Below are 15,207 nucleotides of genomic sequence, written 5' to 3' on the forward strand. Positions count from 1 at the left end.
ATCTCAAATGTACTATGCTAAGGGAACAAAGCCAGTCTCAAGGTACATGCTATATGATTCATTCATATAACATTTGCAAAAAAATATAAACCTTTACACAGTGGTTGCCAGGTGCTAGCAACGGGTAAATAGTATAAATAGTATAAATTCAAAGGGATAACACAAGGGATTTTTGAGGGGTGATGGAACTGTTTTTTACCTTGACTGTGGTGGTGGTTACATGAATCTATACACAATGTTAAAATTCACACACTATCCATCCAATAAAGTCCAATTTTACTATATCCAATTTTAAAAATAAAATTAAACATAACAAGGATAATTAGAAAATCTCTATGTTTGGAAATTCATAAAATAATATTTTAAATAACGTAAGTCAAAGGGGATGTTGCAATGGAAATTAGAAATTCTGAACTGAATGATATGGGATGTACTCCAAAGCTTAGAGGAAAATTCATAACCTTAGATGAATATATAAGAAAAAGAGGAAAAATCAAAACAAATGAGCTAAACATCCTTCTCAAAATGACAGAAAACAAATGTCATGTAAAACCTAAAAAAAATAAAAAACCTAAAAAATTAAGAATTAAAAGAATAGTAAGAATTAATGAAAACATACAGTATAAAGAATCAACAAAACCCAAAACTGATTGGTTGTGAAAACTAGTAAAATTGATAAATTCCCAACAAAACTGTTAAGAAAAAAAGGAAAGCCAAAATAGTTAATATTAGAATGAGAAAAGGATTATCATCAAATAATGTATATATGTATACACACACACACAAAATCTTGATAGAATCTTATAAAGATTTTTGTGTAAAAAAATGAAGATTTAGAGAAAATGAACTAATTCCTAGAAAAAAATAAGTAAAACATACCCAAACTGACACAACACAAATTTATTTGGTCCTATGAGTATTAAAGATAAGTTCATAAAATAATCTTTAGGAAAAAAAATAATAATCTTTAGGTTTAGTGGCTTCATTTGTGAACTGTAACAAATACTTATGGACAAAATAACACTAAAATTACATAGTTTTGGAACACCTGGGTAGCTCAGTGGTTGAGCATCTGTCTGCCTTTAGCTCAGGGCATGATCCCAGGGTCCTGGGATCCCCGCAGGGAGCCTGCCTCTCCCTCTGCTTGTGTCTCTGCCCCCCCCCCATTTATTCGTGTCTCTCAGGAATAAATAATTATTTTTTTTAAAATTAGTTTCTTACATTATAAAAATAAAAGAATATACTAACTCTTCAACTGGTACATAGATAATAATTTATGGTAAATTCATAAACTGAAATACTACTTAGCCATATAAAGGAATAAACTGATACATGAACAACCTAATTAAATACATCCCAAAAGCATTATGGTAAGTAAAAGAAGTCAGACACAAAAGGCAACATGCTGTATGATTCCATTTGTTTGATACTGATAAAAGGTGAAACTTCTCAGTTTGATAAAAGGACAAACTTCCTCAGTTGGTGGGAATGGAGGAACTAGACTGCATACAAAACATAAGGAAACTTTTTAGGGTGATGGAAATACTCTATTACCTTGGCTGTGATGAGAATTAGATGACTATATAACTGTCATATGATTGCCAAAACTCAAAGAACTACACACCTAAGAAGTGAATTTTACTGCATATAAATTATATCTTAATAAATCTACCTAAAGAAAAATTTAATATAGAAAAAAATGACATTTAAAAATTTCTAAAAATAGTATCAATGGTAAATATTTTAAGCAGATACTACTTTTTAACTTCAAAAGCCCACATACTGTGATATAATTATATCAGTGTAATTTCTTGGGCTTAGGTTAAGCCAAGACAATTTCTCAAATTTACTTTGCAGTTGCAAATTTACTGGACCTAATATTGCCGATGAAGTATGACATTTAAAAGTCTTCATTTAAACTGTAAATAATCAAATAGTTACTTATCAATCTGAGTGGTTGTGTATGTGTGTTTACACAAAAGTACTACTCTTGTTTGTCTAGACAGCTTTGAAAGATGAAAACATTTTCCTTCTACTTTTATCTTTCATTCCTTTGGTTGAGTAGATTTAATTTCTAAGTCATCACAATATAAGTTTTAACTCTGGCTTTTTCCAAAAACACATTACTTTTCAAAATTTGATATCTACCAGTTTCTTTTTCTAATGTGGAATGCCCTCCTTTATCTTTCTCAAGAAAACGAATCTAAGACTGTAACATCACAACCAAACTGATTTCATGATCTACTTCCAGGTGGCCTGTCACAGCCTGGCATATCCACAGAGGCCAAAGGCTGCCATTTCAAAACCTCCTCTAAGTGTTCATACAGAATTAAAACAGCAGCACTCATTGTTATATCTCCCTAACTGCACTTGCTGTCTAAATGATCATCACATATAACAGCCTTTAGAAAGTGCTCTGTGTTTATACCCACAAGGTCCTATCTCGGACTGAGATTCATTCCAATCTTCCTGTAGTTATGTATGCAATCTCAAAAACTAAGGGCCATATCCTTAGCACTAAGTGAAAAGCATTAACCCCAATGACACCATCTGGAGTTTGTATTCAATGTCTTGAAGTCTAAGCTATGTTAGCAATACTTATATGAATGGAATGTATTACAACTTACTCTGCTTTAGTGGAAAAGGGCATCCCATAACTACATCATCCAAAAAGACATATGCTACTCCTATCATCTAGCTATACACTCCATTTACCAGGATATTTAGAACAGCTAAGCTAGCCTTTTAAAAACTGTCCTATAATAGCACATTAGGATATAAAAATAGATCATCATGCACTATTTCCCAATCTTTGCTGTTTAATCAAAGGAGTTTTAAACCTCTGCTTCTCTACTTGTGCCAACCAAGATTTATCTAATACGTCACACATACATTATGGTTTATACCAACCTGTTCTATTTTGGAGATGCCACTACAATGCTCACTAGACTGGGAAGAAAGCCTATGAGAATTGAATAAACCAGATTTAAATATATATATACATATATATATGTATATATATATATATTGAACAGACTGTTTCTATTTGGATTAGCACCATTCATAGTTGGGATACTCCAGGTGCTTTATAATGAGGTATAAATTAGAACTATAATGAGTGCTTATAAGCAACAGCTTAGCTTTTAGGGGGAACTGCTTGTTTATTTAGGAAGAAAAGACTTGGCTGACACTCCAAGTTTATTCCCTCTCCATTTCTCTAACAATAGTGCAGATTTTTTAGCTTACAAAACCATACATGACCTAACTGAAGGCAAACACCAAGGCCTTCGGTAAAGGATCTCTATGGAATTGTATACTTAGGTTTAGTCGTTTGCCCTGTAACCATGTACCAAATCAACAGAGTAGGTGATACCAATTAAGATCCTGAAATAAATTAGATCAGGCGTGAAGAGTCATCAATGAGGACTGGAATTTTAATCAGTAATTTAAAATAAAGCTTTTTAAGCAACCGATGCTAAATGATATTAACTACAACATAACTGATAACATTTAAAGTACAGGAAAAAGATAATGGAAGTTATATACTGGGTAAAAAATGCTGTCTGGAGACTTTGATGGAGGTGATGTATATATGCATGGGTAGACATGCACACTTAAAATAGGCATGGAGTAGCTGCTTATTTTTCTAATACCAAAAATTCAATTTTGTCATTTTCAAATGCTTAAAAGCTAGATTTTATTACCTAGAAACAACTTCTAAAACCATCTCTACAAATACATCAGTACTTACCAGGTAAGTAAGTAAATATAGTGTTCCAGGTAAATATAGTGTTCAGTAAGACAGACAAGGAATATATCATCTGGCAATTACAATATTTTGTAATTACAAAATTACAAAGCTCTCTATTCTGATTAGGCGTAGATACCATAGGTGCTAAACTGCAAGACTATTGAACACACTCAAAAAGGGCAGAGAACACTTCGTGAAGGAAGTTAATACCTAAAGTGAGCCCCAAAAGAAGAATGGAACTGGCAGGAGACATGGAGAAAAAGTGGCTATTTCACACTGAGAAAACAGCCTTTCAAAAGACTCAAAATTAGAAAAAAGAGTGGTAGTTGAGAAACTGGTAACCACAAGCATCAATAATTAAATGTGTGTTGTTTATATAAAATACCATTTATTGAGATCCTACTCTTCTATACTATCCTTCTTACACACACTGCTTCTAGTATTTACAGGTTTTCAATGATCATTATTCTTCCCATTTTACAGAAGAATAAATTTAAGGTTCAAAGAAAATAATCTGCCCTGACAGGAAACAATTTTTAATGACTTGAAATGGCTAAAAATTACTGGGTATCTTATCTAGAATGCCTTTCCAAGTTATCTCTACCTTTCTGTCCTTCCTTACCTATTTTTAAATTTCAGAAATTATAGATAACTGATAGCAATACAGATGATTATTTTCCATAGATATGCAACTGAATTTTGTCCAGTGGAGTTGTCACTGATTTCCACCCTGCCTGTGGAAAAGCCAGTTTTGACTCTACTAAACAATTTCACATCCTATAAATATGTGTCTGCTCTTTGGATTCTCCTTGGAGCTACTGTAGTAGCATCTTCATGGCTCTCTCATTAATGAATGAGTCAAATAATACCTTTGGCACATGTTCATGAGTATTTTTATGAGTCATGATTCTACCTTCTTTAACAATTATCCTTTAATAGCTCCAAAGCACAGTGAGTCAGAATTTGAAAGATCGTGTAGATTCTGTTATGGTTCCAAAGATAAAGTTCCTTCCATTATACACTATTTATTCCTTTTATTCTTGACTATTAATGCTAACACAATTTCTTCTAATACCTCTTACAAGGGTCCCGGTCCCACCAAGTTTTTTATAGTCCATGTGATGAAACATACTAATAAGTCCAGCAGAAGGCTACTTTCAGTTTCTCACTAATTTCACATAACTGTAATTCCTGAGCCTCCTGTGGAATGAAAAAGGAAAATAAAAATACCTTCTCTCATTCCAAGGCTTTTCAAAGCCAGGCAACCACAATAAGAAAGAATGAACCTACAATTCATGCCATTTAATGCTCTATCAGGCATAATTCAAGTCAAATCCCATTGGGCAAACTGTGGGATAATTAAAATGTATTGATATAATGAACAAGAGAAAGGTGGCGACCTGGGGGAGAACTTCTAAAACCCTTGCCTCCTGCTTTTGCTGATTATTCTTTTTGTTATGTTAGACTCCCTTTCTTGACCTAGTCTTTTCGAAAAAATTACAGATTGTTTCTGTTGAATAAAACTAACACCTAGTGGCAAACCTACACAATGGAAATTGGGTGGCAAATTTTCTTGCAATAAAAAATATCCAACAACATAAAGGGCCACTGGTACAGAATTCATTCAATTCACAAGGAAACTGTAAAAAATTTAATTCAAAAAGGAAGAAAAATCCAGTGCACGCATTTATATAAAAATGTATTTGTTTACCTGCTTAACAAAATTGACAGTACGAAGCTTCCTTTGCATGCTACAATGACATGTGTTAAAGGATACGCTTCTTTCGAACCAAACATTTACCCTTCGCCACTGGTGAAAGGCAACAAGATCTCTTTACAAAGTCTCGTCTTTTTCAATAAATTTTGCATGAAAACATGTTATACTGGCACAAAGTTGCCTGCTGTCACATTCGAAGTGTGATAAATGTTTAATGAAAACAACACCACACAGCTTGGTGTCAGACAACAGCTATCACACAGCCCTGCTTTGATCCAAACAGACACTTAAAAGGAGTTCTAAGCACGCTCTGCACCACAGAACTCTATAACCTATATGCAAATGGAGCAAATTAGCATAAATGACTTCCTGCTGCATAAAGAAATAAGAGGTAAGGAAAAATATGACAGCCTCTAAGAGTATGTAACTGCTGTCAAAACTCGGGAGTCCAGCATTCCCAAATCACTTCAACATCTTCTGCCAAGCACTAGGTAGGAAAAATCTCATCAACAGAAACTTAGTACATGAAACTCTACAACTGAAGACTCTGGAACACTGCCAGGTCAAAGTCATAACCAATATATATCTATAATGTATGATTACTACATGCTACTACATTTCTTATAAACACTGCTTGTAACACTTCTGGTTTTTCTAGTATTATTATCCCCATTTTACAGAAGAATAAATTGAGGCTCAAAGAGACTAACTTGTTCTAATAAGAAAAAAAATTGTAATTGCTTTAAAATGAGCAATAATTATAATTTCTGCAAGTTAATTTTCAGAATCTAACAGACTCTAAATGCCTTAGCACATTTTTAAATGTGTGTATATGAGAGTGTGTGTCTATATATACACATATATATATTTGAGAATACTACTTTCAAAGGCAGTAATTCCTATGAATGAAAAATGTATGTTGCTTCTGTTGATAAGCTTTCTGTGTTTTTAGTCTATAAAAACATACCTGAAACAGCTTCAATACAAGCAATAACTTCTCATTATATTGCACAGTAAAACTTTTAATGAAAGGTTTTATAAATAGGTAACATACAGGGCTATGAAGCCCAATTTCACCACTGTCCTAGTAGTTTCTAATATATGTTCAGAAAGATTTAAAGACAATTGATGTAGTGGGAGTCACATTTCATTATAAGAAATTCTATTTAAATATATTACCCTTCTATTACCCACCAAAAAGAACTGCTTCAGTTGTCCAGATACGGATTTCTATGTCCAGTGGGACATACTTACCTCTCTAAAAGCAAAAAGGTTCAAAAAGTTATACAAAGAAAGAAAAGAAGAAAAGTACAAACTCAAGGGTTTGAGCAAAATATTCCAGAAGTCCTGATGGGCACATTTCTCAGATCAACATCCATCTACCAAAAAGTCAATAAGGGAAAAATAACTGAAAGCCTTTCATAGTACCATATCTAACGAATACATTAAGGAATACTAAATTAGGTTTCTGATGAATCCCAAAGTTACTCACATTAAGAAAGTATTTTACTAGGAAATAACTACTTTAAACCAAATTTTCCTGGTGGTGATTTAAATTCTGATGGAAAATAGATTTAAATCAAATCCATCCAAATTCTATTCCTAAGGATGGTACAATGATTTAAAATAAACAGTAGAGGGGCAGCCCGGGTGGCTCAGCAGTTTAGCGCTGCCTTCAGCCCAGGGTATGATCCTGGAGACCCGGGATGGAGTCCCACATCGGGCTTCCTGCATGGGGTCTGCTTCTCCCTCTGCCTGTCTGTGTCCCTCTCTCTCTCTGTGTGTGTCTCTCATGAATAAATATGCTATACGTTGGCAAATTGAACTCCAATAAAAAGAAATTTAAAAAATAAAATTTAAAAATGAATAAATAAAATCATAAATAAATAATCAGAATGTCACTGGTAGTAGTAACAATTTACAACCAATTTTTCAAAGAAGTCTCTAAAAGATGTATTATAATAGCCAATTATACTTCATGGAGTTTGATTAAAATGTTAATAAAGAAGGCACAAAATGAATCCACAGAAGACTCAGATGGTGTGTAGAATATTCACAATCATCAAACCAAGATGTAATTAGGAGATTCCATAACAAGTTTCATATTTCTGATTTTTTACTCTCAGTATAAGTGTGCTTAACAAAAATAATGTTTAGTGTCCAATTTCAACTTAATAACTATGAAAAATAAACTTTGTTTACATATGTAAAAGCATAGCTTGATAAAATAAATGCAAATATTAATGATCTGATAAATATTTTCAGTTTTAAAAACCTGTGAGGAAGCTAATAAAAACAGGAAAAATTTGTATCAATGTTTAAAGTTAAAACAGTCTTAAAACCTAATCTTATAAATGTAAAACATTAAAAATTAACATCATTAAACCTTCTTCAAAAAATCTAAGACAAGGCTCAGCTGGTGTCTTTCTTAAATTAATCCTTCACATAGTGTTATAAGGAAAGACACCTTTTAGTCCCTACAAACTCCTCATACCCTCCCCACTTTTATTAGGCCTTCCTTATACAGTACCTTAATAAAATGACGAGATCAATTTAAACACTATAAAAAATGATCATTCAAATGTTCCAAAAATTCCAAGAATTATATTTAATTAGCTGCTATATTTATAAGAGTTTTCAGAGTTATTAATTTGGTTATCTTTTTCCTCAAAAGTTCAACAAAAAAAACTCTTCCTTATTATTAGGCTCATTAATTTCTTCTTGGTGCATTCCTTTCTCTCCTACTTTTATTTTTCCCAACTTATAAAATACCCCCTTACCATTTCTCACTCTTACTTTGTACTTTATAAACATATGCTTTGGGCAGCCCCGGAGGCCCAGCGGTTTAGTGCCGCCTTTGGCCTAGGGTGTGATCCTGGAGACCCAGGATCGAGTCCCGCGTCAGGCACCCCGCATGGAGCCTGCTTCTCCCTCTGCCTGTGTCTCTGCATCTTTCTCTTTCTCTCTCTCTCTCATGAATAAATAAATAAAATCTTTAAAAAAATTAAACACATGCTTTATGTTTTATCAATTTTCATATAATATTGATATTTTCAAACTGGATAAAAACAAACATTGTTATACACAAAGAAGCAGAAGCACATTGAGTTTTTATTTCCTCTTATGTGAGGAAGCAGCTAGGCTTTTTAGTCTAAACTAAAATATTTGTCATTGGGTTCCACAACCACAATGAACTAATATGTAAGTCCTAATTATATGGTTTGTGAATTTTTTTTTCTTTTTCTCCACTCACTTTTTTTTGGGGGGTGGGCCTGAGTCACGTGGCAAGAGACAGCTAACAAAATGATCACAGAAATATATTTAAGTAAGGGCTAGAAATGTGGTTTTATTAAATATAGTTAAATATAATTCTAGATAAATAAATGAAATGTTGTTGCAGGATAATATGTGAAAAAGAGAGGGAGAAAAGCAATCAATCTTTTACTGATGACAGATTTCTGATCAAAGAAAAATAAGGCACAGAAATCCTTTCACTTCTCTTTAGATATTTTCTAGGGAAATTTAAGCAACAGCATATCACTTGATCTCACACATTATATCTCATCATCAATGATTATGGATTACTAAAGGAGTGAGGATAATTTACTGTTTAGAGTCAAGATGCTCTTGTCAGCAAACATGAATCAGAACCCTAACTCTACCATTTACTAGCTCTATGATCACAAGTTTTCATCTCTATGAGGGATAATAAAAGTAGCTATTTCATGAGGCTATTATGAAAACTAAATAAGATAATGCATTCAACTGCTTAGCAAAATTCCTGATACACTGAAAATATATTTAAAATGTTAAACACATTATTATTATGTCTACTGTAAATAAAACATTTTGTTCATGTCTCATATAGACCTGATCATATCATTACCACACTTGCAACTTCATCAGCTTCTCACTGACTTTGGAATTAAAACTCCGAACTTAACTTATAAGGTACTCCAATAATCATTTCTCACCATCACTGCTCTTTAACTCTACACCAAGACTTTAGTTCCTCAAATATGCCACACATCCCTGCTTGCCTCTAAGGCTTTCCAGCTGAAGTTCATTTTGCACATAAGATTCTTTCTCATCTCTTCCTTCCTTCAATGTAAAAACACGACTGCTTCTGAGAGACCCTCCCTGACCTGTTGACTAGTCTGGACCAACCAGCTTAATGGTCATGGAAATATCTTGCAATCATAATGTGTCAAGACGGAAGATGAAGCCAACATGCTTAAAACGGCCTGTTGGAAGGGTAAAAAAGTGCCCAGAACTGCTTATCTCTAAGCTCTTTGTCATATTAGCAATAAATGTGCTTACGGGGGCACCTGGGTGGCACAGTCAGTTAAGCCCCCAACTCTTGGTTTCAGCTCAGGTAGTGATCTCAAGGTCCTGAAATCAAGCCCCTGTGTCCGGCTGTGTTCTGAGCAGTTTCTCTCTCCCTCTCCCTCTCCCTCTCCTCCCTGCTCATTCTCTCCTCAAATAAATAAATTTAAAAAATAAAAATAAAAAATAAATGTGCTCAATGTTTAAGCCAGAGGCTAAGAAACTACAACCTATGAGCCAAACCTAGCCAACTTTCCATCTTTGTAAATAAAGTTTTATTGTGATACAGCCATATCATTCATTTAACATTATCTTTGGCTGCCTTTGTGTTAAAAGGATAGAGTTCAGTAGTTACAACAGAGACATATGGCCTAAAAAGCCTAAATTATTTGCTATCTAGCCCTTTACAAAGAAGTTTGCTGTCCCTGGTTTAAGCTACTATTGTTTGGGTTTTGTTACTTATAGCCAAAAGCGTCCTAACTCACTTTATTTCCCTAACTTCCCTGTGAAACATTTCATCTGATTTCACTGTAATTACTTACATATCTTCCCTTCTATCCTTATTTTGCCATCTGCATGAACTCTCCAAGTAGGACTGGCCTACTACTATGACCCTATTACCAATACTGTATTTGACAAGTAGAAGGTATTTAAACATTATTGACTGAACAAGCAAACGAATGAATGAGTATATCTGATCGATAACCAATCGATTATTTATTAACTGACATGTATATCAGGTACTCCAAGTGATATAAAAGAGTAGAAGACATACATTCTCTGCCCCAAATGGCTTAAGAAATCAGGTCTATCAAATAAACATGTAAGCATTAAAAAAAGAAGATAAATTATTTCAGAAGCAGGGTACATCTATACATGTATAAGTACTACCATTAAATGTGTACATGGACCTTAAAAATCCTGATTTTATATCATAACAAAAGATAAGAATATGGATGTCCTCAGCACTAACCAGGAGAGAGAATACCCTGATATAACACCACTCTACACTATGGTCCACTAAAACCATGGAAATTAATTAGTGAAGCTACTCACAGTTTTCTGACCTCAGTTCCCAGAGCCCTTCAACTGACACCTCTAGTTTTGACCTTGTTCATCCCCTTTATTGAGATTTAAAAAATGATGATGAATACAACATTATTATCTTGTAAACCTGTCGTCCAGGATTCAGTTCCTTGAACATAATCACCACTGAGTCTAACCTGTAAAGCTGACCCAAACTTTCAAGATTAATGTCACCATACAAGAATCTTTCCTGAAACCAGCCAATCTCCCTTTTTTAAATTATTTTTCTTACCTTTAAAATCCCCAAGTTAATGCTTTATGTAATATCAATTTTATACAACTGTGTAATTATTCTGGTGAAGTGGAAAGCAAAAATTTAATTACTAAAAAGCATTGTCACTTTTTTTATAACCACGTAACATCTAAAGTGTAAACCGAAAGAAGAAGAAAACAAAAAAGGAATAAGGGGCAAGAAAATTCCTTAACAGACATAATTTATTCATCCTCTTAATCCATACTTTCTTAGTCTCAAAAACCTACTCTCCATCCTCTTTTCAAGTCTATCGTCCTCCTGACTTTCTCCCTTTCTCAATAGATTTCTCTCATATCCTCCCTGATCTTAATTCCACTCTGCCACTTTTAGCCAAATCCATCTCCCTATCCTTATGGTCAGATACTAACCCCATCTCCTCTAACGTTCAACAACCCTTAAAACTAGAAGAACTCAGAATTTTACAAGACCACAACTGCTCTATGTGCATTAAGGAAATCATGTAATAATATTATCCTCTTCCAAAATCCACCACAAGTTTATCACTTCAAAGAGTCTAGCAGGTTTATGTAATATCATTGTAAATCTGGAAATAAAAAATAAACAACTGAGAAAAAGAAAAGGAGAGACAAGTTCCATATCCTTTAATAAATTTAATTATTTATAGACTCAAGATCTTAAGGAACTACAATCAAGATCCCGACAAGCTCTTTGATTTTATAGTATAAACTGATAAATTACAAATAAAGACTTTGTACTGAAGTATTACAGTGAGTATACATAGGGTGCTGAAAGACTCACAAAAGGGAATAAATTCTAAGATGTTCTACTATAATAAAAGAGCCCAATGTTGGTTTTGAATAAAATAAACAAGAAGCTACAATTTAAACTACAAACCAAGATTGGTTTCATTTTAACATTTTCTAATTTAACAAACAGTTATGAATGGATTTCAACCTCCAACTGGACAAAGTTAGAATAATTGTTTCAATAATACCAATTCCAGAAAAATAAATTCTTGGTCTCACACACACATACACTCAAACACACGCATGCACGCACACACACACACCTACCTCGACAGTGCTAACTCCCATTCTATATTGAAAGAGGCCTAATCAATAGTAAATCACATGGTAAAGTAAAGTAAAGTAAATCTTCCTTCGTTTCACCTTTATCTTTTTCCCCTAACGGCTTTACAGTAAATTAATAAACATTTTTAACAATGAGCTAGTCTTTAAATTTTAAAATCGTATTCATGATAAGGAAATTAATGTAGAACTTTCCTAAAGAATTATGCAAATTTTCCTTTACTGACATACTAAGTTTTGATAGTACCATTTATTTTGTGTTTGGCAAGTTTGTTATATAAGTAGTAAATGAAAACAGGAATATAAAGGAAGCCCAGTACAAATTTGAGATAACCAGAAAAAAAAAAAAAAAAAAAAATTGAGATAACCATTTTGATTTATCCTTTCTTCTTTATTTAACGTATTCTCCTCTTTTGTCCATCTAAGAAAACCTCAGAAAATGAAAATTTAGTTTGAATATTGCCATGGAATCACTGAGGCATCACTACTGAAGATTTACTTCAACTTACCCACGCTTGATGTTGTGTAATTCCTTATCCTTGCATTTATCCTTCTCCTTTTCTCTTTTCTCCTTGTCTCTGCCTTTACGTCGTTCTCTATCCCGAGACCGACTACGGGTTCTTCGGTGACTGGACCTTTCACTGCTTCGACTATGGGAACGTGGACGAGGTCTTGACCTGGACCTATAATAAGCAGATTTTATTACATCAATTTAGGGTATATTTTGTATTATGAAATGCAAATATTCTTAAAAATAATCTAAAAGAAAAGGATTTAGTTTTTAATTATGAATTCAGTAACTAAATGTGGGAAGTAAGTAAGTATATAGGATTCTTTATGAATAAGTATAGTCAATTAAAATGATATGAGGGAAATAAATGTCATCTTTAGAGGAAATTAGATTTGGTCAAAAAGTGCCTACAAGTGTAAGTCTTAAAGGTTCAAATTGCCTTGAATGTTCAAGCCTCCTCAAATAATATAACAAATCTAAACATATCTAAGCTAATTTCCAAAATAGGGTCTTTCCTATCTCTACAATCTTGGCTTCCATGTCTATTCAACTTCTTTTCTTATATCTAACTGTTAAAATAAAACTATTTCTCTCCTCTACCCTAATCCAGCTATTTTTTTGTATTAAATCAGAGTATGAGGTAGGATATACTATGTTTTTGGTTTTTTGGTTTTTTTTTAAGTAAAGATTTCAGATCCCGCTTATGGTGCTGAAAGAAAGCCTCTACCAGATTGGTTGATAGATAGCTATAAAAAACAACTATCTAAAGGCACTATTCAATAGTGACCAAAGGAAGGCAGATTCTGTAGGAGGCCAAACTTGGGAAAAGAGCAGAGCAACAAGAAAGTTTCCCATTTTATATCAGCTTCTTTTCTAAGGGGGAGGCTAAGTTTGTGGGCAGTTCAGGGCAGTTAAAACTCCAACAGAAAGCTTCAGGATTTCTGGCCTGAAAAAAAGCAGAAGACTCAGTGCAACCACTGCAAAAGGAAAATGAAAGGGGAATCCTGAAAAAGAGTCAGAAGAGGAAGCCAAAAATTCTAGATATAAATAGTACTCAAATCTTGGACTGACTCCTACATTATACATAAGAGGGGGAAACTCCGCAGATAGCTAAGGCTAAAAGAACTGAAAACATCAAATGTCCTTGAAGAGATGGGTTTTTACAATTTTAATTCAACTAACTTAATTTCCTGCTAAAACAAACAAGTAAACAAAAAAAGTAAATCAATATTCTTCAGAGGAATATAACAGTACCCAGTGTATTCAAAAATATGACATTCATCATGTCCAGATAAAATCCAAAGTTACTACTAGATAATACAACAAAGCATGAAAAATGTGATCCAATTTCAAGAGAAAAGATAATCATTGGAGATTAATCCTGAGATAAGCCAAATCTTAGACTAGCACAAGGGTTTTAAAAAAGTATGACTATGCCTGCAATACAAAGAAATCTCAACAGAAAAACTAGAAAATGAAAAAAACAGAAATTCTATAACTAAAAATAAATCTGAAATTTAAATTATGCTGAATGAGATTAAAATCTACTAATCATTAATGAGATTACTAACAACAGAGGAATCTGTATACTTGAAAATAAATCAAGATTTATTGATCAAAGACCTAAGAGGAAAAAAAGACTGTCAATAATAAAAACAGATCCTCCAGGATTTCTGTGACAATATCCTAATGTCTAACATGTTTATTAAAACCCAAAAGTAGAAAATATAATAAGAACACAATTTTTTGTGGTGGCCAAAATTTCCCCAAACTTAGTGAAAGAAATTTTCAGATCTGAGAAGTTTAGTGAACCCCAAAGATAAATAGAGAGATCATGGCTACTGATGAAACTGATAAAAACTACAAGTAAAGAGAAATCTTGAAAGTATTCAGAAAAAAACCTGACACATTACAATCAAAGAGAGCAATGATAGCCATTTCTGCTGGCTTTTTTTTTTTTTAATTTTTTTATTCATGAAAGACACAGAGAAAGAGGTAGAGTCACAGGCAGAGGGAGAAGCAGGCTCCATGCAAGGAGCCCGATGTGGGATTTGATCCCAGGACCCCAAGATGACACCCTGAGCTGAAGGCAAATGTTCAACCGCTGAGCCACCCCAGCACCCCTCTGCTGGCTTTTCATTAGATACAGTGGAAATCAGAAGACATAGAACAAAGTTCTTAACATGGTGAAAGAAAAAAACAATCAGCTCAGAATTTATATTTAGCAAAAATATTCCTCAAATAATGAAAGTAAAATAAAGATATTCTTAAGATAAAGGGAAAAATAAACCATAGTCATCAACAGTAGATCTGTTTACACTAAGTTCTAAAGTAAGTTCTTCAGGCTGAGGAGAATGATGATAGATGAAAACTTGGGATCTTTAGGAAGAATGAAGACCAATGGAAATGGTAAATATATGGGGAACTACAAAAAATTACTGCCTTTAACTTATTTAAAATACATAAATGTGCTAGGGTTGCCTGGGTGGCTCAGTTGGTTAAGTGTTTGACTCT

General features: G+C 33.4%; 1 protein-coding gene across 1 annotated transcript in view; it reads right to left on the reverse strand.

Moving 5' to 3' along the window:
• The window catches only part of RSRC1 (arginine and serine rich coiled-coil 1), a 398,032-nt gene that overhangs the window by 288,172 nt on the left and 94,653 nt on the right, over positions 1-15,207 (reverse strand). The window contains exon 5 of the mRNA XM_077864534.1: positions 12,692-12,865. Coding sequence (XP_077720660.1) covers positions 12,692-12,865 — 174 coding nt within the window. The remainder of the gene's footprint in view (positions 1-12,691; positions 12,866-15,207) is intronic.

This window comes from Canis aureus, chromosome 22, assembly GCF_053574225.1.
Source record: "Canis aureus isolate CA01 chromosome 22, VMU_Caureus_v.1.0, whole genome shotgun sequence".
NCBI classification, from domain to species: domain Eukaryota; kingdom Metazoa; phylum Chordata; class Mammalia; order Carnivora; family Canidae; genus Canis; species Canis aureus.